General features: G+C 33.9%; 2 protein-coding genes, 1 long non-coding RNA gene, 1 other non-coding gene and 1 pseudogene across 4 annotated transcripts; 3 read left to right on the forward strand and 2 right to left on the reverse strand.

Moving 5' to 3' along the window:
• Nucleotides 1–460: 460 nt before the first annotated feature.
• On the reverse strand, nucleotides 461–15,773 carry LOC121967623 (structural maintenance of chromosomes protein 2-1-like). The gene is made up of 21 exons (XM_042517953.1): nucleotides 15,325–15,773; nucleotides 13,798–14,478; nucleotides 13,446–13,589; nucleotides 13,055–13,345; nucleotides 12,769–12,954; nucleotides 12,490–12,654; nucleotides 12,347–12,406; nucleotides 11,653–11,715; nucleotides 7,792–7,883; nucleotides 7,620–7,716; nucleotides 6,780–6,896; nucleotides 6,428–6,646; nucleotides 3,941–4,081; nucleotides 3,701–3,868; nucleotides 3,439–3,623; nucleotides 3,265–3,358; nucleotides 3,084–3,172; nucleotides 2,715–2,940; nucleotides 1,334–1,408; nucleotides 855–995; nucleotides 461–729 (listed from the first exon to the last, which is right to left on the reverse strand). The coding sequence occupies exons 1-20, from the start codon at nucleotides 15,640–15,642 to the stop codon at nucleotides 879–881; spliced, it is 3,528 nt and encodes a 1,175-aa protein (XP_042373887.1). The 5' UTR covers nucleotides 15,643–15,773; the 3' UTR covers nucleotides 461–729; nucleotides 855–878.
• Nucleotides 15,774–15,938: 165 nt separating this feature from the next.
• On the forward strand, nucleotides 15,939–17,076 carry LOC121968591. Its single transcript, XR_006108227.1, has 2 exons — nucleotides 15,939–16,135; nucleotides 16,729–17,076. It is a non-coding gene; the product is annotated as an uncharacterized LOC121968591 (long non-coding RNA).
• On the forward strand, nucleotides 16,224–16,331 carry LOC121968964 (annotated as a pseudogene).
• Nucleotides 16,404–16,500, forward strand: LOC121968962. Its single transcript, XR_006108467.1, has one exon. It is a non-coding gene; the product is annotated as a small nucleolar RNA Z103 (small nucleolar RNA).
• Nucleotides 17,077–23,696: 6,620 nt separating the features above from the next.
• On the reverse strand, nucleotides 23,697–25,102 carry LOC121967624 (surfeit locus protein 6-like). The gene has a single exon (XM_042517955.1). The coding sequence runs from the start codon at nucleotides 25,041–25,043 to the stop codon at nucleotides 23,952–23,954; it is 1,092 nt and encodes a 363-aa protein (XP_042373889.1). The 5' UTR covers nucleotides 25,044–25,102; the 3' UTR covers nucleotides 23,697–23,951.
• Between the last annotated feature and the right edge of the window lie 550 nt (nucleotides 25,103–25,652).

Genomic DNA, 25,652 nt, shown 5'->3' on the forward strand with positions numbered 1-25,652 from the left:
CCAAGCCTCAAACTCCACCATCATGATTAAAAAAATAATAACAATAATGAATTCTAAAGAATAAAAAAACAGCACTATAATCTCCAACCTAACACATTCCCTGCCCTTGCCACTTCATATTTATTCTTCTATCCATAGGCCAAATCCTATCCTTTATAAACTTCTATGGGCAGCTATCATTAAAATCTAAGAAAGTGTCTTTAAAATCTGTTAATTTTCAAATTGAATCAGACAAAAAGAAAACAGGATTACAAAATTGTATATGAAGCAAATCAGTTTCATGCTATTTTCCCTTCTTTCTCCCGCTCCAATTTCCACCTTGCTACTCAAGTAAACACAATCTTACAGGAAAAAGTATGACCTTGTACATATCTAAGTTGAAAGTGCTTGCAGATCTAAATTCAATGAACCAGGAACGTTTCTGTGAGGTAAATTATTTAGAATTTGCATCGTCTAATAGTGAATGCAAGGCTGTGAAATCAACCATCATAATTAACAAATTCAATCAGAGGTAAATTATGATACATACAAAGGGAAAAAACACTGCAAACAACAAGTCTTGTTAACGAGTATTAGTACACCCAAAAGTCTTTGATATAGGGCCTGTTCTAACTAGCTTTGCAAGAGATACAAATGAATACAGAGTTGCAAGTGATAGCAAGCTCAAGAAGCAAAGTAAAATTCAAATACCTTAGAATTTGCCATATCAGAGCTAGAAATGTAGTGTACCTGACGCATCAAAGATCAGAAACAGCATGTCATCGAATATGAACTCAATGAAGCCAGCAAAATAACAAGACAAGATTCAACCATTCCTTAATAGAATTTTTTTCATATAGAGTAGGATTATTTACCAGCCATGAAGACAGATTAGAGAACTATCTTTGTTTCGAGGCAACTGTTCGAGTGACAGTAGAGACACCATCAACAAATTTAGTCCGGAACAAGACATTTGCATTATTAAACATGCCTTCTTTCAGTGAAACTACCATGAACTGCACAGCAAAATAGCTGAGTTCATACGATGACATGAATAAATATATTTTCTTCTTGTATAAAACACCTTAATTACGGATAAAAATATAAAAAGTAAAAATTAAGTGAAAAATCATTTAAAATGTGATACAACCTAACGTTAGTGAACTAGTACTACCCAAGTCAGCATAGTTGTTTTTTTTGCAAATAATCTGAATTTTAAACTCTAACAGCTTTCAGATAATAAAACAGTTTTCTAGGTGAAATTTTATTTTCTCAAAAAATTTGGTCTGAAATATTAAATCATGCTATATATAGGAAAGAAAAACATTAAACAGACAACTTAAGAAAGCAAAACCTGTGAATGTGGGAAGTGAGCTTTGATCATTCTTCCAATGTTTTGTGTATGACTAAGATCTAGAGCAGCATCCACCTGTGAATGAGAACACATGCCCAATTACAAACATGATTTAACCATCATAATCATGTATGATGAACAACAACAATAACCACCATCAAACCTTATCCCACTAGGTGGGGTAAGCATAATCATGTATGATGAAGAATATAGAAATTTCATGAATTTCAAATGATTTGAAACTGAGCAATTTCGTAATTCTAAACACTAGAGATAAAACACTCAGAGCAGGAACCAACTTAACCAAGTCCACATAACATATCTAAATTCTCAGTATGAACGTTGTCAAACTGACTTCTAATTGTGAATTATTTTGTGGAGAATTTTTGAATCATAAATCATATCAAATCATAAAAGTCAGATAGAATAATCAACTATGTTTAAATAGAAATCCACTTTATTTGAAATAATTTCATATACTACAATATGTAAAATAATATAATGTTATATTTAATTCATAATATTTTACAAATGAAAGAAGTTAATGTTAGATTCATAAAAGAATACATAAGTTTATATCTCACATGATTACCATGTGCAAATTCTTGTTATTTTATTCTATTACGAATTGAAATAAAATGAGCAAGTAGAGTATCATTCTCAAATGCTTTTGAGAGAGAAAAATCGTTGTCAACTCAAAACCTCAAGACAATTGAAGAAAGATCAACGATGACCATACCATCTGAAAAGTGGAATAAAAGATTACTTTAATAAGACTGCCTTCTAAGTCACCATCAGTTTCATGCTTATTATAGTTTTGGGTATCAATATGATAAATATGATGAGACTTTTAATTCTCAATTATTGTTAAGTCACAAAAGCAGGTTACAATGTTAAATGAGTCATCTTTGGTCACAAATAAAGTTGATGATTACACGAGAGCCAAATACCTAGTGGCAAAAATGAACATGATGACTCTAATAAGGTGATCAAACCATTTGGCCAATTCAGCCAAGCACAGATGAAAGTATAGAGCTCATGAAGTTTCTATTATTAAGAGCTTCAATAGTTGACTTTCAGTGTTGCATTTACTAATATTGCTCTAAGCAGTTATGTGTTTCACTGTTTTTAGTACCACTAGCTGGCATATACAAGTAAGAAGGCACATGAAAATGAATATTCTGAAATCTGAAGTTCAAACTATCATGTGAAAAGTATTGACTTATTCCTAGTCTAAAAACCCTTCAGGCACAAACTGATTAGTGATTAGAAACGAGATATTATCAGCAAGCAGAAAAGTCACATGTGAGAAATGATCTATATATAATATAAGTCCATGGATATAATAACTGAGGTATGCACTTAAGGAAACTATTAGTACCTCATCAAGTATATAGATAGGTGCTGGTTTGAAAAGAAGCAACGCCAAAATCAGAGAAAGTGCAAGAAGAGAACGTTGTCCCCCGCTTAATTCTGACAGAGACTGTTTCCAAACAGTACCAAATGCAACACGAACCTCCAACCCATCTAAGAAATTGCAACCTTCCGGAGGTTCAAGCTTAGCCATCGTTCCAGGTAAAAGCGTACTAAAAATTGACCCAAAATCCCTGTGCAAACGATTTGAAACTTTATTCAGGCACAACATGAAGGAACAAGACGAGATTATAAATGTAGGACAATCTTAGAATGACAGCGAAATAGCAATCTCAAACGAAGGATGCCAAAGAGCAGATAAAGGTTGGTTACTCACTTGTTTACTTTGACCCAAGTTACTTTCAGAGTTTCCTTCTTTTTTTCATCTAACTCTTCAATCACTTTCTTGATTTTTGACTTGTCATTCTAACATGACAGGAAAAATTAGCCAGTAAACCTACCAATTTACATAAGGAAAGAATTACAGAGAAAGAGTTAGTTTCAAAATTGGTACGTACCTCTATAATATTTTTCTTTGAAATCAGATCATTGTACTCATCTTCTGCTTTCTCAAACATTGCCATCACCTTTTTGTTAACCCTCTTCTCAAGCCTATCAATGATAAAAGGAAATTAGCCAGAGATTAAAGATTTATTGGACACTATTTGAATGTATCGAGAGAGAATACTCACCCAGATTGTTCAGCCTGCAGTTTCTCCAGTTCCTCCCTCGATTTACTTGGGTCACGAGCTGAAAAATCATAGTCAGTTCCACTTTTCCCAAATAATTGTTTCTCAGCAGCAATCCAACCATGTTTCTCAAGTAGCTTGTCAACTTTCAAAGAACAATCTTTCTGTTCTAGCTCCATGCGCTTCACCTAGATTTGAGATAAGTACAAATAAAATCAAGCTTCCACACCAGCGTAGAAAGAAGCACGCAACTCCAATGAAGTACCTCATTTTCCATCTTCTTTCTCTCTACTGCAGAATCACTAAGTTTCTGTTGTAATTTTTGTTGATCTGCAGTCATCCTAGTTATATGTGTATCGCATTCTCTCAAATTTGAGCGGCTTTCATTCAACTTAGACTCTGCTTGATCATAGTCCATCTTGATGGAGCATACCTACACGGACCACAGTAGATAACCACAAATAACAACATAGTGAACATGAGGTTCACGTCAATTACGAATTACCTTGCTTTTTCGTTCATCCAGATCTTTAGTAAGAGTGTTAATTTGAGTTTCTGAAGAAACAAATTGGCTCTCCAACATAACAAGCTCTTGTACAATTGTTTCTTTCTCCATGATAATCTTCTCCTTTTCACTTTCGTGAACCTAGCATATTACAGCAAAATTTATGTAAAACATAGTTAAGATAATAAGCCGGTATGCCCATAGGCTCCATTCCAAAACAAAATATTAAGCAACCACATCAGAACAAAATGAAATGCACAGAAACAAATAAATTAGGTTGGATTAAAAGAAAATTTTTCAGTCAATATAAGACACTTTTACCTTTCGCTATTTAAAAATTTATATTGCATGTCCCCACTCGTAAATAACTTGGACGGCTAGTTGAAGAGTACATTACACATAATATGAGGCCATACTTCTCATAAATTAGTACAAATAACAATTGAAGTCTATTATCAATAATAATTAATATTGATTTTCAGTTGTAAATTACATAAATTAATATCACACATTTTAATATTAATGATAATATATTTTGGAAAAAAACACCAATGGCAATCCCAAGCTCGAATACAAAGGTCAAGGGCTGTAACAATGAATTTCAAAATTTTGTAAGACCTATGACCTTGATTTTAACTAATATTGTATTTGTTGTAAAGCTAACCTTGACATACAAATGGTGAAATAGGAGGCTTCCTAGAATTGACCCATCATATTAGCGCTCAGATATAATGCAAAATATCATATGTTTTTTGTATTATAAGCAATATTGATAAAGAAGCTAGTTCATTATTACTAGCATTAAGTCTGCAACTCGAAATACAAGAATAATTTTAAATAAAGGATAAGAATTGGTAGATAGAAGTTAAATCAAATAATGAGTAAGAATTATAAGATAACACCTAAGGAATGCTAACTAATCAACATCAACAACTTTTACAAATTGTAAGAAAAGAATTGCCTAATTTTTAGAACTAGATGGTTAAACTTTAAGGACAATAATGCAAGAGTTTTCATGAGAATATAAACAAAGAATTTCTAAATGAAGAGTTTGATAATATATATGTCACGTGGACTTTAATAGCAAATAGAATTACAAATATGGCAGGATTAAATGTTGAAGTGTAATCTATAAAGTAATTGGCGGTGGTGTAAAGTATGAAAAGTTATTAGTTTAAAGGTAAGTTTCTATATGGAAAAATTATAGACAGAGGAAGAATTTGACCACGTGCAGAGTAGGTAAAATTGAGGATAAAAATATATAAGCATACCAGAGAATGAACTGTATGAAAAGTTAACTATTATTTTAAACAAGATAAGTTTCAACATGTGAAACTTATAGAAAGAAGGAGAATTTGATCAAGAACGAAGAAGGCAAAATTGAGGATAAAAATATATAATCATAGAAAAGTTTGAAAAATGTGATAATATGACAATCTAGAAAGTAAAAATAGGGAGAAAGCCAGACAAGGACTTATCTTATTGTTAAAGATAGGCAAAGTAAATGTAGAGATTTATGCTATATTAGCTGTATATAATATAAGTTCATCCTGATGGTATACAAAAATATGATTGATGAACACTTTATAGAAAATATGACTATAAAGACTTTAAAGAATCACCAGAAGAATCATATTTAAGATAAATCTCGTGTATGATTTTAGTAATTGATATAATGTTAATTGATAAGCGTATATAGATTCAGCTCAAAGCTCTAATTATGGAGAAAACTCTAAAAAAAAATAATGTTTTAAGTTATGCTTTACTTAAAAATTGAACATATGAAATGTAATTTATTTAATAATAAAAAATAAGAGAATAAATAATATGGTTAAAGACGTCATTAATCATTATCTCAAAGCACTACATTATTACTATATCAAATGTTTACTTCATCCATTTACCAAATTCATCACTGATTTTAACAACTTTCTCATAACAGCTTCTTCACCACAGTTTTTCTAGACGTGCAAAAGTTATGTAAAACTAAACATTAACTAGTTACTTGCAATAAATGGCGCCCATTGTGTGCTATCAAAAATTATATGATATATTTTATTCACAAGGAAACCATGCTTAGTGTTTGACCTAACTATGAACATGAATAAATATTGCAATGCCCTACATGGAGCAAAAATCTAGAGATAATCATGACAATATTGCTCCCGCGAGCATTATTTGAGTTCAAAAACTTAGAGAAATGTCAATATAAATTTCAAATTCACTCCATAAATACTCATGAAGTCAGATTATTCAAATTATCATTGGTTAATTTCATTATAACTTAAGCATGATAAAAGTGATGATATGATGACAAAAAATATAAGAATCACAATGGCCTGCCTCAAACACCATTTGAGTAGCATTACAAAAACACAAACAAATGAGTACTTGTAAAGACTAGCAAAATGTATAAAGAAGGATAGTGTAACAAAATGTATAAATAAGTGAGAAACTGCTGGTATTAAGAACAGAGAAATAAGCCACCTTGAGTTGTTTTTGAGCTGACTGCATATCAGATTTCAGTGACTTAATCTTCTTATCCAAATTCTTCAGTCTGGTCTCTCGCTGGTTTCCATTTTCTTTTATTGATTTTTCGAGTGTTGAAACAGCCAAAACAGAATTCTTATATTGAAGCTGCTTTTCTTTTATTGTTATTTTTGCCTCTTGCAGTTCTTGTTCTATCTTTTTCACAAGCTCACCTAACTAAATATGAAAGCCAAACAAATTTAGCAGCACTTAAAAAGTATATAAAACCATTTTTCTATAGATAACCTGATCAAAAGAAAATCAACATTCAGGAGAACAAAAAGCAATCACTCAAAAAGAGAGAAGCAACCTTATGGTGCTCATTCTGCTGAGCTCTGCTCTCAAAAAGTGAAAGATCATAGGATTTCAATTCAAGTTGAGACTTCAGTTGCATAAACTCCTTTTGTAAAGGCATAAGAGCAGCAATCTGGAACCTCAATAAAAGGATTAGAAGTTAGAAAACAATGGGCTGAGGGCATGTTGACCTTTTATAGTCAACTGGATCTGCACCTAATCAAAGTATGTAGCAATTTTAATTGCTAAGACTAGGATTCATTTAGATACACGGAATTTATGCATATGCAATTAAGAACAGAAAGTAAAAGCACGACTGTCATGCAAACTATAGGAAAAGTTAGGAATAGAAAGTAAAACCTTCTTTTTAGTTTATATATTTTATATTGAACAAATATAAAAAAACTTTTATCAGGCTTTACGTTTGTTCATGTGTGGTTTAATAGAGACAAATAGTATCATTAATATATAAGTTATATTGCTTAATTATTTGAATAGAAATTAAAGAAACGAGAAAATTACTAAACCATTTTGTATACAAGTTTATTCACGAGTGTTTAACAAGTTTTGTTAGTTAACAAATTGAGCTAATAGGTATTAAAACCTTTTTTTAGTTTATATATTCTTATGGTGAACAAACATAAATAGCTTTTATCGAGCTAAGTATCAAATTTGTTCACAAAATATCCTATTCATTTCCTAGTTATAATCAGGCAATAGTGTCAAATGAATTAATAGCTTTGATTATCTTTCCAACCAAGAATACATGATATTAATCTAACAACTAAGAAATATATAATTGAGAAATATAAATTTTAAAAATTCAGGTACAAACTAAACCAGAAAAATATCCAACCTTTTTTTCAATTTCCTCCAACCTTCTCTTGTGAATGTTGAGTTGTGATTCAGCTTCAGCTAATGTATTAAGTTGTTTCAACAATTCACCTCCACCTCTAAAGGAATAACAACATAACTACAAAATTAGTATGGTGGAAAGCAGCTAGGCTGTCATAAACAAGATAACACACCTGCGACTTCCACCAGTTAAAAGACCACTTGGCTGAAAAATGTCACCTTCTAAAGTCACACTAGGAGTATTAATTTCCCGATTAAAGGCAACCTATAGAAATGATGCAAAGCATAAAAATCCTATAATTTTGCAAACAACACTTACTTTCAGAGAATGGCTCATAGAATTAAGTATCCTATACTACACAATAAATTCTCCACCTAGTGGGATAAGGCTTGGTTGCTGTTGTTGTATACTACACAATATATTGGAAGTATGTATGGAAGGAAAGGTAACAAGGTTGTACAGAAAGCACTGAGGGTTAAGGCTCGGCTGCACTTCAAGAGAAGCCACTACTAAAATCAAGTTGTAAACTTATTGTAATTTTAAAAAAAAATGAAAGACAATTGATATGAAAAACAATTATCAAAAGCACAGTTGGAAGTCCACATTGCATGTATCGCATGTGTGAGCATATTTAATTCTGAAATATTCAAGCTGTGCAATATAAAATGAAAAGAACTGAAAAAATGATGCATGTTTTCTCATATCTAACAAGATGATCAGGAATAATGAACTTCAAATAAAATGGGTTTTGTTTCAAATAAATGAAGCAATTAAAAGAGTATAGCCACACGAGTCTTCTTATGGTATATGCAGCAAATGGTCATTCATATGCAACATTGTCCTATTAGAGAACACCAAAACTCCTGACTGCCAAGTCTTAATGGTGCAGGAATTTTTGCTGATTAGTAGAGAAATACAAACTCCCACAAAATTGATGGATTTTATCACAAATGCATTTCAAAGCATAAAGGCACTTGTGTTTGCTTGCTAGAAGAAGCAAGAACAGAAGATGATTATGAGGATGTTGATGATGCCACAGATGACTTTTAAATTATAATTGATTGTTGCTGAATATTTTATGCTATTTGACAATTTTGAAATTGATGCTTGCTAGTTGATGGATAGTGATCTGTGAACAACTTATGCGGTTATGCTAGCTGTTTGAAATGTTAACATACTCAGTTTAAGAAAATTTATAAAATTTTAGAATTTTACAGTCCTATGTTCCAATCTTAAGATCAAAAGTTCATAGACCGATGTCCTATATTCCGCAAGAGTGAATCTGACTATTGGCATCCAAGTTAAAAGATCAACATCATACGCAAAAAGCATTGAGTTACCTCGACATGCACACCCAACATTGACAAATAGAAATTAATTAAGGCACTTGTGTTTGCTTGGAAGAATGGAGTGGAAAATAAGTATAAGCCCAAAATTGACAAATAGAAAGCATCATCCTAGATCAGTAAAATGGGCTTATGAACTCCATTCAAAAAGCTTAACATGAAACAACCCCAAGGTTGAAGGGTGAAGTAGAAACTCCAATCCAGAGAATGGAGAGTGAAGTAAAAGCTCTAACCCCAAAGTTGGAGGAAATTGAAAATATCCTAACCGGGGTTGATCATACTTAAAAAATTTCACTTCACTTATGTCACACCCATTCAACTTTTTAGAAGAAAAGCTTTAATATAACTAAGAGTTTGTTTTATGGAAATGTTTCATAATCTTTTCCAAAAATTCAAGTGAAAAGAGAAACAATTAATAGATAACGACTATTTCATTTCATTTAGGATTGAAACAAAATGTTGGAATGAAACAAAAAACATAATAGATCATCTTCAAGTGACTCGAACAATTAACAATCATCACACAAATTTCAATTTCAAGTATTGATGACATCAACATGGTAAACGAGAGAAAGTGAAAGATTATAAGAATAGGGCTATTAGTATTAGACAAAACACAACCCAACTTAAACCAAAACATGATTAACAAAGATAAATTCAGAAAGTTGAAAGTAATAGGACATGACCTAACATGTTTAGTGAATTTTCAAAAAAATAATAACTTTTTGTGCCATATAACTTAATTATTTAAAGAAATTAATTAACTTTAGACCATATAAAATCATCTTTAAAAATATTAAATAGTTTTATATTATTTTATAACTATATATTGATACAAAAAAAAAAGTTTACACAACATGATACAAATTGATAGTACATGGAAAAAGAGGAAGGTGATTTGACATGATGATACTCACCCTCATACATTGAATCCTAGTCACAATACAACAAGATTTGTCGACTCAATCCTCACTTTTCACCCCAGGTCTCCACTTAATGAGATTTGGTATTATTTGTTGTCGTCCACTATGAGATGGCCATCCTCCCCACCCTATCTATTTTTATCATGTAACAAAATATATCACCTTTAAATTCTTCATAATAAGTCGGGTTTACCTTCCAACGGATCAAATTTAATTTAAAAGGTTCATATTTTATTCTTATAGGGAGGGGTGGGATCGGGTCGGGACCCGTCCCGTAACCCCCTTATCCAATACCAGTCCTGATAAGAATTGGAAATTTTTTTTTTCTCCCGATCCCATACCCGAAAAGTGTCGGGACCTGAATGTTCGGGATCCCGAATACTCGGGATTGGGTAAGGACCCGTAAGAATATACCGAAAAATATTTTTTAAAAAAAAAAATCTATGGAGACTCAAACAATTTTTTAGTATAATACAAATAAATTAAAACGATTTCGTGGTACATAACCATTAAAAACTAAAATATCTTCCTAGGACATCATAAATATATTAAAACTAATCAAAAAAAAAAAACTAAAACTACTACTTAGTTTATACTTTATACCTAATACAAGAAAATCCAAAAATAAAAGTTATCATGTCAGCCATTGTATCAATAATGAATTGATGATATGATGACCTTAGTCCTTAGAAATGCTTGGATTCAACCTACAAAAAAAAAGATCACAAAAATTATTCTTTATATCATTTTATCAATTTTCATATGCTAAAACAAACTAATTGATTATCTTCTTCACACATTGCCAATAAATTATTTAGAAACAAAATTATGATGAAGTATGAGAAAAATGAAGAGACAAAAAAAATAAACATAATGGTTAGATGCTTAAAATATAAAAAAATAATAATATAAAAAATAATATTTTTAATATAAAAAATAATATTATAATATAATCGGGTCGGGACGGGATTCGTCGGGAGAAAAAAATTTCCCGATAGTGATCGGGATGGGAAAAATCCCGAACCTTCAGATCAGGAAAATGTTGAGTCGGGATATTTTCGGGTCGGAAATGGGATGAGATTCGGGAAGGGTCGGGATTTTTGGGATTTTTTCCAACCCTACTTATAGGTTTGATTTGGACTTTTACAAACTTTCTTTTTCAAAATTATAAAAATGTGTCCAATCCTATTAAATTGGAATTCAATCATCATGATTCTTTTAAATATGGGTTCATATATATTGATATGTATTGTTTTACATCTAACATAGGATGTGCAATGAACTTCCAACTTTTGGTGGGGAAGTACTATCTCCATGAACATTTAACTACAGTGATGAGATGGATCATTCAATTCAACACAATATACGATAAGGTAATTCTGGCAAGCATATTTTCTTTTTTGCACAAAGAAGTGCCAGTGGACCTAATCTTGATATTGCTACATGACATAGAATGACACCTTAACAGCAAAAGAAAGGAAACCCATTACAGGTGTAGAATAAGATAAATGAATCAGCCAATGATTTAGCATTTCCTTATTATCAATCCAATATATACATATATATATAGAAAGAGAGAGAGGTGATCTACTGTGGGAGCCCAGCAGATCATAACACTATATATATATATATATATATAAAATGTTGAAACTTTAAAACTTGCTTAATTATTGAGAGGTAAAAAAGAGAATTTCCTCGAACAACAAAAACTTGTAGATTGAATGACATAATAATAATAATATAATAACAATGACACCCAAATACCTCCTTTGCAGCATCTGTACTCTGGCAAACAAATGTGGATCCGAACACATAAGCAATAGCATTCTGCAATCACAAAAGACATGTCAGTGGTGAGCGGTATTATACCCACCTTAGGTGCTATGTCAATTTCACTTTAGTTGCAAAAAACATCTCAGAGCATAGGAATATAAAAACATGTAATACATTGTGACAACCTGGGATCAACATCAAAAACCTATTTTTGCAATTATTCCTGACAATGACTAGATTAAATAAAGCAATATAAAAATGACCATTTGCAATCACCATGGCCATTTCTTTATATAGTGCACAACCATTCGCTTCAAATGATAACAACTATCAATATTATAGTTTGTTTTGAACCATTATCAATCATGATACAAAGAGATATCACAAAAGAAAATTAGTAGTAGTAACTAATGGAGATGCGACTAAAAAGTATTTACAAAATGCATATAGTTCTAGCTAAGCAAAACTATTTTTGAATTGAACATATCACCTTGAGTCCTCCCAAAACAAACCATCTAAACATATCCCATCTTGTGTTGTTTTACCTTTAAGTCTTTAACAAAAGAGCATTTGACCATATTCATCAAAATTTCACGTATTAGACACTATAAAAAACAAAATATGCAAGAAAACAAATTCTAACATAATTGAAACTACAAAACAACATTCATGCATAGTGTCTTACCTTTACATCATCATCATACCCAACCAAGAGAAGAGCTAATTGAGCATTTCCTTCACCTACCTACAAGTAACCATAACTTCAAAGAATTGAGTAGTTAAAAATCATGTGATAAAACAAAATATAGCAAATAGAATGAAACTAACTAGTCTAGCAGCTGCTTGTTGAACTCTTTGTGGAACAATGTGAGTTTGAATTTTATTCAAGGGAATAATTGTCACCCTTCTCCGCAACTCTCCAAATTGGAGCAACTGCTTTCCAGTATTTTCAGAGTCTACAACAACATTAAATAGCTTGCCTCCACCCGCAACCTGCAATAAACCATTCCAAACCAAATAATAAAAATCAGAAGAAAAAAATATTTAACAAAGAAACAACTGTCAAATAAAGAATCAAAGCCACCAAAAATATGAAGAAAGAAAAACCTCTAGGGCAGTCATTGCAGAAGCATCTTTCACTTTAATGAGTTCTGCAACAACTCCTTTAACTTTTGATCGATCAAAATTCCTAACAGGATCACGGTAGGTGAACTGAATGTTTGCAAGTTGTCCTGAAAGAATCCTGATTTCATCCTTAAGCTTTTGAATTGCCTCTAACTGAGCAGATTGATCCTAATGACAAAAATACAAAAATAATAGTTAAAGAAGATATACAATTTTTGTCAAACTACAAGGGGAAATTTAATATGAGGAATGTCATATCTATGTAGACCTTCTGCAGGGCTTCCATCTGGCCTTCTTCAAATGAAATTGATTCTATGGCTGATCTAATTGCCTCCAAATCCTTTTTCCGATTATTTAACTCATTTTCCACAGTGGCAGCTTCACCACATTTTGCTAATAGCTGCCCCTTCTTTTCTTTTAGTTCATTTTCAGAATGGAGAATTTTAGTCTTCAACTGTTTCAATTCTGATTCAACATCACCAACAGCAGCTTTGGCATCCCTTAGTTGATCTTCAAGACACTTCTCATCATCTCCACTGCTCTTGCCAGCAAGAACACCCTGAAGATAACTACATCACTTAGGTCGGAAAACATCCATGTTGGACAATCCTTTTATAGATTCATAAGTTCAATAAAATAAAATTAACTGAAAAGAGTACCTCACATTCTCTCTCTGACACTTCCAATTCATTATGAAGATTTTCCACTTTCTTTTTTAGATCAGCTGCATCATCCTCAGATTTTCTCACAGCAGAATCCTTCTCAGCTATTGATCTTTTTATTTCTTCAATGTTTGAACTGATCTGTCAATGAAAGTCATAGCAGAAGATTAAATGATGCAACAACAACACTGTAACATTCACAAATTATTAAAAGCAAAAGAACCACAAGAGAAATATTTATTATTTATCATGATTTAACAGCTAACTGTTGACTCCTAATTATAAGATAACAAAAAGAATGTTATATTGAATATTAATCATGAGTTGGAATATTGAATAAAAACAGCACCTTTTCTGCAGCCATATTCTCAGTTCTCAAAGATTCTTCTAGATTAGTCATTGCCGAAGTTTCTTTCACAAGATCTCGAGAAAGAGTATCCACCTTCTTAGATAAATCTTTCATTTCGCCACCTAATTTTGCTTCTTTATCAGCAATCAAGGAGGATATTGTGTTCTCCATTTCCTGAATCTCAAGTTTCAATCTATTAGTAACTTCATCCAGCTCAACTATCCCCCTCTTAACCCGATCCATCTCGTGGGAAGCACTATTTCGTATTTTTTCTGCTTGAACAAACTCATAAGCAATGCAGAACCTCTTGAGACAGTCCAATTCGGCATTGCCATTGACCCACTGCATATACTGCATCCTTTCTTTTCTGAGCTTCTCAAGTGCAGGAAGAATCTCTTGGTCAAGAAGCTTATCTATCTCATCTACTTTGCTTTGCTTCTTCTCAAGTGTCTTTAAGGCTGACTCTTTTTTCATTTCATACATTCGTGTACCAGCAGCTTCTTCTAACATTGATAAAATCTCAGGGGGCTTCATATTCAGGACTTTTGTGATTCTACCTTGCATTATCAAAAAATGTGGGTTGTTAACATTAAGCTGTACAGAATGAAAAAGTGTCTGAACACGAGAAGGCTGGGCAAGATGTCCATTGATGAGGTACTTATTCCTGCCTCCAACCACAATCTGTTACAAAAATACATTTACTCATGAGATAAAGGTTACATGAAAGTGATAAGTACTAGATTGCAATCAACCAATGTACATCATTATTGACCACGCTTGTGATCATTCATTCAGGGAATCAGATAACTAGAAGATAAAGTTCATATAAAACACTTTCCACAGTTTGGAAAAAAAACTCAAAGTTGATGAATGAAATTTGATATAGAAGTCAATGAATATCACCAAAACAATACTAGTGATAGTGGGGTTGAGCGGAGATTGGGACTCCCATACACTCCCCACAAATATACACCTGAACACCTGCCAACATCGCCACCTATGTGCAGCTTGCCTCGCCCCACCACCATTACAAATAGTCAAATCAATTTATTTAATAAATTAAAAATGGATTAAACAATTAGAATTATATAGAAACTCTAAATGTTAGGAGGGTCAGGGTTGGGTAGAATTCTGCAAGACAATTACAGAACTTAAAGTAGATAAAAAAATTGGAAATCTAATAGTTTCTTGTAGAATATCATAAACTTCCTTCTAACTAATCATCTAATAGTCACAACCACTGCTCCCTTGTTGGCGTCCTGATGGGATGGGCAGGTTCATCCTGCTCCCCCTGCGTCCGACATAAAGGAAGGCAGTAGTTTCCTAAAGCTGATGAAGAGAAGAATTTAGGCCATAAACGGCACTAGCCGCCATTAGGATTTTGCTTTTCTTACCTACACATCCACTGTGTCAACAATGGATTTTACAGAATATTAAGGGGCACGATGGCTGCTTCAAGCGCCCATATTTTACAGTTTGTAGGATTGCATAAACCAAGCTCAAGATGCACGAAAGGACTCAACGAACCTGTCGAGTGACAGTGATCTCCGAGGAGTCCTCATAGCCTAGCGGGCTTCGAGACCTATCGGAATTATCAAAAACAATGGAAACGGTGGCCTTCGTGATGCCTGCCTGGCCCTGCTTGTAGACGAGTTCCTGGAGGTTGCTGGCCCGTACCTGCTGGAGATTGGTGATGCCGAGGACGAAACAGATGGAATCAAGGATATTGGACTTCCCGGAACCGTTGAGACCTGTGATGGCATTGAAAAAAGGGTCGAAGCCGGAGACCACCGTACGTGTGGCGTAAGACTTAAACCCCTCGAGGCATATCTCCTTGATGTGCATCGTCGAGGTCGGTGGATCAGTAGAGATCCGGTAGAGAACGCCGAGATCGAAAACCTACCAGGCGATTCGATGGACGGGATTCAGAGATTGAAACCCTAACATGGAAATGGCGGGAATGCGAAGGCGGGAAACAACTTTGAGATGGCGTTCCATTTCCAATTCCTTGTCGGACCACCGGTGAAGTTACCGTACCTACTAGTATAATGGACCTGAGATCTATTGGGCCATTTTGTCCTCAGTTGCAGCCCATGGAGCCCATATTTTAAGCTTCGCCGCCTCAATACAAATCTGCTTTCTATCGGACTAATAGCAAGCCGTTGTTCCGCTTTATAATCAGTGCTAGGGTTTCTTGTTCCCTCTATAAATACCTACTTAATCCATTGTTATACTCGCTCAACTCGATTTTGTGTTCTAAGTTGTTCTACAAATTAGGGCTCCCGGCTTTGCAGCCTTCGTTTTCGTATTTGTCATCAAGCGAAATTTCGTCTTTCAGGTGCGAAAATTTCGTTGCTTTTTTGGATTTAGATATTCGTCATATTTTTTTCTGTTTGTTAATATGGAAGATCGATGGAAGCGGTCTATTTGATGTGATGATCCTTTCCCCAAATGATCGACTGTGAACACAGTGAGCGTCTTAATCTTTTCTGCTCTATTTTGAGTAGAAAAACCAAGCCAGGATTCTGATCTCACTTCCTAATCTATCTCTTTTTTTTAAAAAAAAAAAATGTTTTTATCCGATGTCCAAATAATCAGTAGATTATGATGAGATGATGAGCCTTTCCCCAGATGATCGACTTTGAACATGCTGAGCGCTTTTTTTGTCTCCTTTGAGGAGATCAAGCCAGGACTCTGATCACCATATACTTCAAATGAAAAAAAAAAATCTTTTCAAATTCGATCCTTTTTAGAAATGTTTGTGTAAATTGTAGAAGGTCGCCGTTCAAATGGAACATCCGCTTTGATTGTTTTGTAGCAATATCATTGGCCGTGATTTCTTCTTTTTTCGAAAATTGCTTATGTTCATTGGCCTCTTCGCGGACGGTCTCATAAAGAGCCTTGGGTTGTTTGATTTTGTTTCATGTTTAGCTGGATCATCTCTGTAACAATCCCTCCATCAGAAGATGTGGCACTTGTTGAATCATTACGCTTGTGTTCGCGCTCAGTGAAATATGCAGAAATTTGCTGTTGCGTCTTTCCTCAACATCGGTAGTCTCCATCACCCATCACTGAAGCCCGTTGCCGTCTATTTCGGCGCTCAAATTTATTGTAATTGTTGCCTGTTATACTTCATTGTGACCGTCTGCAGCCATACAATTTAGTAGATGTTATTCTAAATGCTATTTTGGAGGAAGTGTTCTCTGATTCCTTTGTTGTATAATATCAGGGTGTATTCAATTCAAGTTAAATAAATTATTGTAACTAAATTGTTCAAAATGAAAAGAAAAGAAAAGGTTAAAAAATCCTTTGAGAAAAATTAGATGGCCATTGCAAGTGCAATATATATTTTTTTTAAAAAAAAAATGCATCTTATTTGCAATAGCATTCAAATTAAGCTAATAAAATTGATTCCGACCAAAGATTTTAATAAGTGTGATAAAAAAATCATGCTAGAAAACTATAATTATTGGTCTCTTTCTGGATAATAGTTGTCCTTCTGGTGAAGAACATAAAGATGTTTGAACAATAAATAGGTATAGATGATTTTGATTATGAACTAACAGTCCTAATAAGTAACACGCTAAATGATGTAGAATGATTCAAAAGAACTTCCACTATGCCAACAAAAGAAAATTTATTTCCAAGTAAATAAATAAGCTAGATGGAATATTACAAGAATTTAAAAGAATATATGAAAACAAGAATTAAATATTACAGGAATTTAAAAGAAAATGGTGATAAGAATCGTCAATTTAGTAAAGGGCGTAAGCAGTTTGCGAATTGATCAAAAACATATTATATTACATAATTTTCTATTCTTCCCACCTCTCTTTGACCCTATCAGAATGTATAGAATTTAGTTGATTCTTTTAATAATATTTTACTACTTCCGATTAAGTTGAAAATAAATAATGGAGGATATTATTAGATTTTTTATATTCTTAGAAATTCATAGGATCTTAAATGGTTTAATTGGATCTATCTAAATTCATTAGTGGATCTTGACCAGTCCAATGGTGTCTTCTATTGTTTATTTTGACTTCATCAAATATGTTAAAATGTTATTCGAAGAATCAGTGAAACTATAAATCCTGTGCGCCAGATATGGTTGAAACTCACTGATAGACTTACACAGGTTTAAAGTTGTAAACAAATCGAGTCGAGCTGAGCTCGGCTCAACTCAATTTTTACTAGCTCGACTTGAGCTCGAGCTTGTAACGTTGAGCTCGAGCTCTACATGTAATTATGTGCTCAGCTCAAAAAATTTTTAGTATTATTGGCTCGTTTGGCTAGACGAGCCAGTAATAATTAGGCTTAAACTCGACTTGATTTCTAATCAAGTTGGCTCAAGCTCGGTCAAATCCAAACTCGAGTCTAATTTTAATCAAGCGGTTCATGAGAGACTTGACTCATTTGCACCTCTAAATAAGTCTGATTTGACATATTTTAAGGTCCTGTGGATTTTTTTAGATTGCAAGGAGAGTTCTTCATTACTCTCCATTACTTATTTTAACTTATTCGAATGTATTAAGATGTTATTTAAATAATAAGTTAAACGTTGAACCCCATGGGCCTAATATGAATTATATCATAACCACGTTATACATGCATGCAAAAAACAAAGGAAAAAGAAGAGAAGAGAAAATAAAAAAAGGTTGTATGCATAAAAGAAAAGAAAGAGGAAAAAGAAAGACTAGAGAGGCAAAATGGGAAAAGCAAAAAATTGAGTGCATCATTTGATAAATACAAAAGTATAGTACGTCTTTTAGTCAATTATGAAACCTATGTGCATCCTTTAGTAATTGTCGAATAAAATTTCATGAAAAATGAACAATGATCATGCACTATCTGACATTCTCCTCCTCTGTCTATAAGAAGTTTCTTAAAGACGGTTAGAGTCGTCAATTTAGGTTGGATATGTCGGGTTGGCTTACCTCACCAAACAATTAAAACGGGTTAGATTGAAATTTTATCAACTCATTTAAAGGTAGGTCGAGGCAGGCCAACCTGCTTGGGCCCATAACTCATGCAAGTCAGCCTGCGGTGGGTTTGAGTTGACCCACGAGTTGAGGAAATGATGAAGCAATCGCTCATGCACTTTAAATGATCGTTGAGGTCTGTTGACACTTCTCTCATATTCATCAAAGCTAAGAGCAAATTTATATGTATGATAAATTAGTTAGTCTCATTAACTAGCCCTGAGGTGTGTTGAAATACATAATGCGGAAGCACAGACATAAGAAAAAACTAGATAGACAAGAAAAGAAAAGACAATTTCTTCTTTATTATTGATTGATCATTGTCAAAGGCTAACTCACCTATTTATACATATTGTCAATATAATATATGAAAAATATAATGATAAATATGGAAATATATTATTATAAATATGGTAATAATAAATATAGAAATAGTGAAAAATATGGTTTGGATTACAATCTAAACATGGTAAGTCATCAATAATTAAAATCAATATCTGAATCTCCTGAATTGCTATCTTTGTCCTCATTATCCCCCGACAAACTCAAAGGGAGATACTTGAACGTTGAGTTTGGTTGTTAACCAATCATATCTTCTAGAGCAAAATTCACCAATACGATCAACGAAATGACAGCTTTGTTGAACTTTGCTTTTGATGAAAGAAAACAACAAATAGAAGGAGATGAGAAGTTGTTGTTTGACGATTGGAATCTGATCTGTCTCCAGAATAAAAGCAGCAGAGAAAGAATGCTGCATTTTGGTGGTTGCATATGTTGGAGCAGAAGAAGAAAATATGCTATTATGTGCTGAGCAATGAAAATAGCTTGCTATTTGACCGTCTAAAAAAGAAACAATAGTTATGGAGAAAAGACAGTTATAATGAACTTGTTATTGTAAAAGAGGAGATAGAAGGAGAAGAAAGTGAGAGAAAGATAAAGAGGGATGAAATTTGATGTCCTTGAAATTAAGAAGGACAATAATATTACTCTTACTACGAGAAAAACAAGAATAGAAAGAGAAAAGAGGAGGAATTGAACCTCACTAAAAAGAAGTTAGGAAGGAGAATAAAAGAGGACAGTAAGAGTAAGAGAGAGGAACTTTAGAGTAACTTATTGATTTTAGGAAAGAAAGAGTAAGAGGAAAACAATTGTGAGTAGAAGGTTTTTATCAAAACTTGAAAGAAGAAGAAGGGGAAAATTAATGAGGAAAAATAAGAAAAATAATTTTGGACTATTTTTGAGAAGGAAACAACAAGAGAAGGGAAATAAAAAATAGTTTCTACAAGCCAAAACAACGAGGGAAGGGAATGAGAGGAGAAAGAAGCTTCTAAGAAAGCATAAGAGACTATAAGGAGGCCGGAAAGAAAGTCCAAGAGAAGGGGATGCTGACAAAGGAGGTGTCATAAAGTGAACTTCAACCTATGAAGAAGAAAGCGATGGAGTTGGTGAATTTTTAAGGAAAAACGGTGACTCCTAGACTTTTGTAACAAGGAGTTGTTGCCATGGGTGCTACACTCGGTGTCACCCTCGGCTAGTTGCTAACTTGCGTATGGATCTGCAATTTATGGTGAAGAAAATGATCATAGAGAACAGGTTGCAACATGCATTATAGTAAAAAGAAACAATATAGAAAGAAAGAAGAGCTAGATACTTTAGCAGTAGTATAAAGAAGAGAGAAATTGATGGGAAGAAAAATTAGGAGAAAAATAAATTATTTTTTGTTGTTAAGCAAAGAAAAAAAGAGAAATTGATGGGAAGAAATTAAAAATCATGGCTCTGATACCATGTTGAAATACATAATGTGGAAACACATAGACATAAGAAAGAACAAGAGAGACAAAAAAAGAAAAGACAATTGCTTCTTTATTATTGATTGATCATTGTCATATGCTAACTCACCTATTTATACATATTGTCAAGATAATATATGGAAAATATAATGATAAATATGGAAATATATTATTATAATATGGTAATAATAAATATAGAAATAATGAAAAATATGGTTTGGTTTACAATCTAAACATGGTAAATCATTAATAATTTAAATCAATCTCTGAATCTCCTGAATTGTTATCTTTGTCGTCATTAGAGTGATCGACTCGACCCCACGAAAATTTTCCATCGGCCACCAGGGTAAATCAAAAAGCACTCACGACGAGCGGCCAAGAAGTCCAATATCCTTTAGCTGCACACCCCATTTGGAGGAAACATTCATGCAAATTCGCCATAGCTAGAAATCAAACCATGGGTATTTAGGCGACATCCTAGATACCCTGTCGCTGCACCATAGCCCTGAGAGTAAAACTAAGAGCACACTTACTGCTCTTTTTGCAGTACATTAATGCAATTGAGACTACTAGATTGGTTTATAAGCATCTTTATGGTACGTTTTTTTAACTTGCGTTTTCCCAAGTAATAGACGTTAAATTTATTTTCTTTCATGGACATTTTCTCTTAACTAGCTGTGCAACATGCGGGCAAACCCAAACCGTCGCGGACTATTTTATTTTATTTTTTGGTGGACCTGCGGGTTGACCCGCCTAACCCAGTTTGTCTTGAGTTGGGTTGAGAATTTTCCAATCTACCAAAATGACGAATTGGTCCGCTCCACCCTACCAAATGGTTGCTCGCCATGGATTGGCCTAACCCGGATCTACTTTGACAGCTCTAAAGGCTATGGTAATGGAGTCTCCTAAGAGCATCTCAAATGGGGGATATTTGAGAGGAAGGATATTTCTCCGAAGGGATATTTATTGGGTGATTTCTCTTTTGTGGGGTCCACCAAAAGGTGGGCTACCATATTTTTTTTAAAAAATAATTATTATTTTTAGACATTTTTAGAGGGAAAAGAAATTAAAAATCGAACGTGGAAAAAAAAATCAAATTAAACGTTAATCAATGTTCATTTTTTCCAAACGTTGGACAACGTTCGTTTCTCCCCTATATATACAACATTCCTTTAATATATTTTCATTATTTCCATACTCATTGCATACAAAAAATTTAAAGAGAACTGGATAAAAATTTCAGTTATTATTTTAGGGATTTGTTCAACTATCCAAATATTGACAAAGATTCTAGTGAAAAAAGTTCTCGAATTCGTCTTAATTTTCTCAATCCTCAATTTCCATTTCTCACTCAACACCCACCAAATTTCCAAACTTTTCCATATCCATCGCCATATTACCATAATTTTTAAAGTTATCCAAATTCTTTAAGTGGTGACCCTCGAGTTCCGATTTATACATATCCTCCAGAATATTTTGGCAAAGTAGTTAATATTTCATGCAAGTCTCATCTTATGGAATTAATCCGCTTCAATTACTGGAGATTCAATCAAATGAATTGAAAAAAAACTAGTGTTAATGCAACTGACAGTGATAAAGGTCCAAAAATACTTTTTGTAGCCCTCGATTCACAATTTCCTCAATTCTCATCTGAAATAGGGTTTGACAATATTATTCTAAATCAAACATCAGAGATGGGTAACAAATCGGATGAAGATCATAGCAAATGAATAGTATGAACAGTAGCATATGATAAACTCCTTGCAGCGGCCTAAACAATTATGAGTGAAGATTCAGTAGTTGGTAATGGCTAGAAAAGTAAGTCTTTTTGAAAACGGGTGATAATATACTACAATACCAATCGAGATAAGAGAGCAAAAAAGTGAATCATGGAGAAAGTAAAATCACATTGGACTTTGCTTAAAAAGATCGTGAATAGATATAATAGAAGCTACAATAAATGATATAATGATCGACCAAGCAGATGGAATGATGATGGTGCAAGCTCATGAAGAATACAAGAGTACTTTTAAAACTAATTTCCAATATGAACATGTGTGGAGGATCGTGAAAAATAGTCCGATATATGCTTCTCAATCCTCAAAGCTACGAGCTACAAAGAAAGCAAAAATATCAAAATCATCAGGTGCACATACTGACTCTTCTAATCCTAACATAATTCTTGATCTAGATAATAGAGAAGTTTGATCTAGTCTAATGGACAGAAGACAACAAAGAGGAAAGGTAAATAAAGTGTAGGCCTAATTGATGAATTGAATCAGGCTGTGCAACAGTTAATGATACATTTGGAAGAGTATAATAACAGTAAGAAAGTGGATTAACTCATCCAAGCACATTAACTTCTCGTAATAGACACACAAGTCCTGACAGATGAAAACTTCAAAATAATCTAACAATATGTGAACAACTGAAAAAAAAATTGAACATGTAGTTAATTTTTATCGTTTACTTTATCCGTTCATTGTTTGTTTTATTAATTGTAATTTATAATTTCTATGGTTTATCGTTATATGTTTTATTAATTTAATATAATTTGTACCTCTGTATTTTAATTTTATAAAATATTTGTATTCGTATGAAGTAATATATATTTTATAATTTGTATGTCTTCTATTGTATTTTTCTTAAAATTAAATGTAAGTTACGTGATTCATAAATATTTGGTTTGTGAAATATTTGATTATGAAATTAAAGAGTGATGTAAAAGGATATTTGAATAGTAAAATATTTAAAGAGTGATGCAAAAATAGGGAACACAAAGAGAAGTATCACTGCCCGCTATGAATGCTCTAAACGTTCAATTTCCATCAACGCACTGCACTCATGGTTCAATTCCCATCGACACACTGCTTCTGCAATCATGGTTCAATTCATTTTCCTTCGGTGGTATGCTGAGTTGTGCACTTTCTGAAGCAAATTGCTATCTAACTGCAAACAGTGGATTTAAAATATGATTGAATCAAAAAAAAAAAAAAAAAAAAAGGCAAACAAACAAATTTAAATCAGTGGAGTGGAAGAATTACAATTGAATGAAATTTTATGGCAGTCCAAACAAAAAAAAATGCAAACTGAAACAACCAAACTAACAGAAGGAATAGAGTTCAGGTTGCTTCTTAAACACTTACTTTAACTCTAAATATGTTTGTGCATACAAAATGCTCATGGAGATCCACGGATGTCCTACAAATTAATCTAGGACTGAGGAACCGTGAAGGCGCAGTCAAATTCAGGAAAATAATAATCACTTCAACATGGACAATGAATATCAACCGGTAGAAAGGGAACATTGCAAGATGTTTATACTCCAGCTAATACAAGAAGGAAGGCTAAAGAGTAGTCGCCCATTTCCTTCACCAAGGACTCATCCATTAATGTATCCTTCCTTCCGACCTTCAAAGCCTGGGCGCATCAATTTCTTCTCCCTCTTCTCGATGCGCCTCGTCCTTTTCAGGTGGATCCTTTCTTTTATATTTGCTGCCCTTGTCTTCTGTTTCTCAGCCTTAGATTTTTCCATGATCTTGATCCTCTCCTTCCAGCTCTCCGCATGCTTCTGTTGCCTCTTCTTGCCCTTCTTCATGCTCTCTTTTAACAATTTTGGGTCATCATGTACCTTAACACCTGCAGCTCTGCTCACAGCTGCCTTCCAAGAATGCTTCTTGGAGACCACTGCTCCCTTCTCAGGATCTTTCTTGGCTTCCTCCAACTTCTTGGCCTTTTCCAGCTGATGCTTCTTAGAAAGCTTCCTCTTTTTCCTCCTATCATTGTCCTCGCCTCCCACATTGATCTTCCCAAATGAGATATCAGGAGCACAAGCGCCTCCATCACGGTTTGCCATCTTCCTTTTCGTATTCCCCTTGCTGGACTCAGTCGCCTCTTCCTTCTTTCTATCAGAAGCTGAATCATTTTCCTTCTCGTCCTTCTTCCTATTTTTGCTCCTCTTCTCCACCTTATCCGGCCTCTGCTGGATCAGAAGCTGTGGCCGGGTATTGCGACCAGATCGAAGCTCATCGATGCGCTTGTGAAGTCGCTTCCGGAGCTCCTCGTACGTGAGGGAGGGACCCTCGAAGATGGACGGACGGGGGTTCTCAACGTCATTCTCACTCTCGCCGCTTTCTTCATCTTCTTCACCCTCGCTAGTTTCTGCAGCAGCATTCGCGGCATCTATACTCTTCTTTAGGTGATCGAGGGTGGTGGTGGTGGACTTGGCGGGGTCGAAACGAGCGCGGCGAGATTTCTTAATGTTTTCCCGGGATTCTGCCTTGACGGCGGCCTTCTGAATCTTCGAGAGGCCATGAAACCAGGGTTTGTCCTCGTTGAGGGGAAGGTAGTAGCGAGCGGGGATGAGCTCCACGAGGCGATCGAAGAAGAGGGAGTGGGTGTCGATTAGGGCTTTGAGGTCGACGCTGGTGTCGCGGGCGGCGGTGGAAGAAACTCGGCCGTCTTTTTTCGCCATGTCGGAGCGCTTGCGATGAGACAAGAGGAGAGGGGCAAGGAGTCGATTTATTGATGCCCTACTAGGCATCCCTTTTAGGACGATTCCAGGCCCAATAATGATTGGTTCCTGATTGGTCTTAGGTTTTTTGGGGGTTTTTTTTATATAAAAAATTTAGTTTATATTGTTTTGTTTGTTTTTCTCACATAACCCACTAAATTGTCATGTTTATACATTAGAATTCTAATTTTAAGACCAGCTATTAGGGTCCGATTAATTCTATTCAAATTTTAAGTTCAGCTATTAGGGTCCGACTAATTCTAGATATATATAAAAGTTTTTAACAGACACTAAAATAAATTGAGAAACACATATGAATCATAATGGATGATTCAAAAGTTTTCTACTGAGCATATAACAGCTATTATTACCACCATACCATAGTTTTAGGATTATCCTCAATATCACACCTATTATTATCGCCACACCATAGTTTCAAGATTATCGTCAGTTCACCATCCTTGAATTATATCCACTTATCCTCAGTTTATCATAATAAATAGGGGTACTAATTCGGATACATTGGATGAGTTTGAGTCAGGTTGAAACAAATATTTGATAAAAAAATCT

The sequence above is a fragment of the Zingiber officinale genome, chromosome 3B, assembly GCF_018446385.1.
Source record: "Zingiber officinale cultivar Zhangliang chromosome 3B, Zo_v1.1, whole genome shotgun sequence".
Taxonomy (NCBI): Eukaryota; Viridiplantae; Streptophyta; class Magnoliopsida; order Zingiberales; family Zingiberaceae; genus Zingiber; species Zingiber officinale.

What these genes read in the sequence shown, in the direction of transcription:
- LOC121967624 (XM_042517955.1), bottom strand. Translation starts at nt 25,043, where the DNA reads ATGGCGAAAAAAGACGGCCGAGTTTCTTCCACCGCCGCCCGCGACACC.
- LOC121967623 (XM_042517953.1), bottom strand. Translation starts at nt 15,642, where the DNA reads ATGCACATCAAGGAGATATGCCTCGAGGGGTTTAAGTCTTACGCCACA. An exon ending in GGTATGATGATGATGTAAAG is followed by an intron (nt 11,716 to 12,346) that starts GTAAGACACTAT and finishes TTGTGATTGCAG; the next exon opens with AATGCTATTGCTTATGTGTT. An exon ending in AGCAGAATGAGCACCATAAG is followed by an intron (nt 6,647 to 6,779) that starts GTTGCTTCTCTC and finishes TTTCATATTTAG; the next exon opens with TTAGGTGAGCTTGTGAAAAA.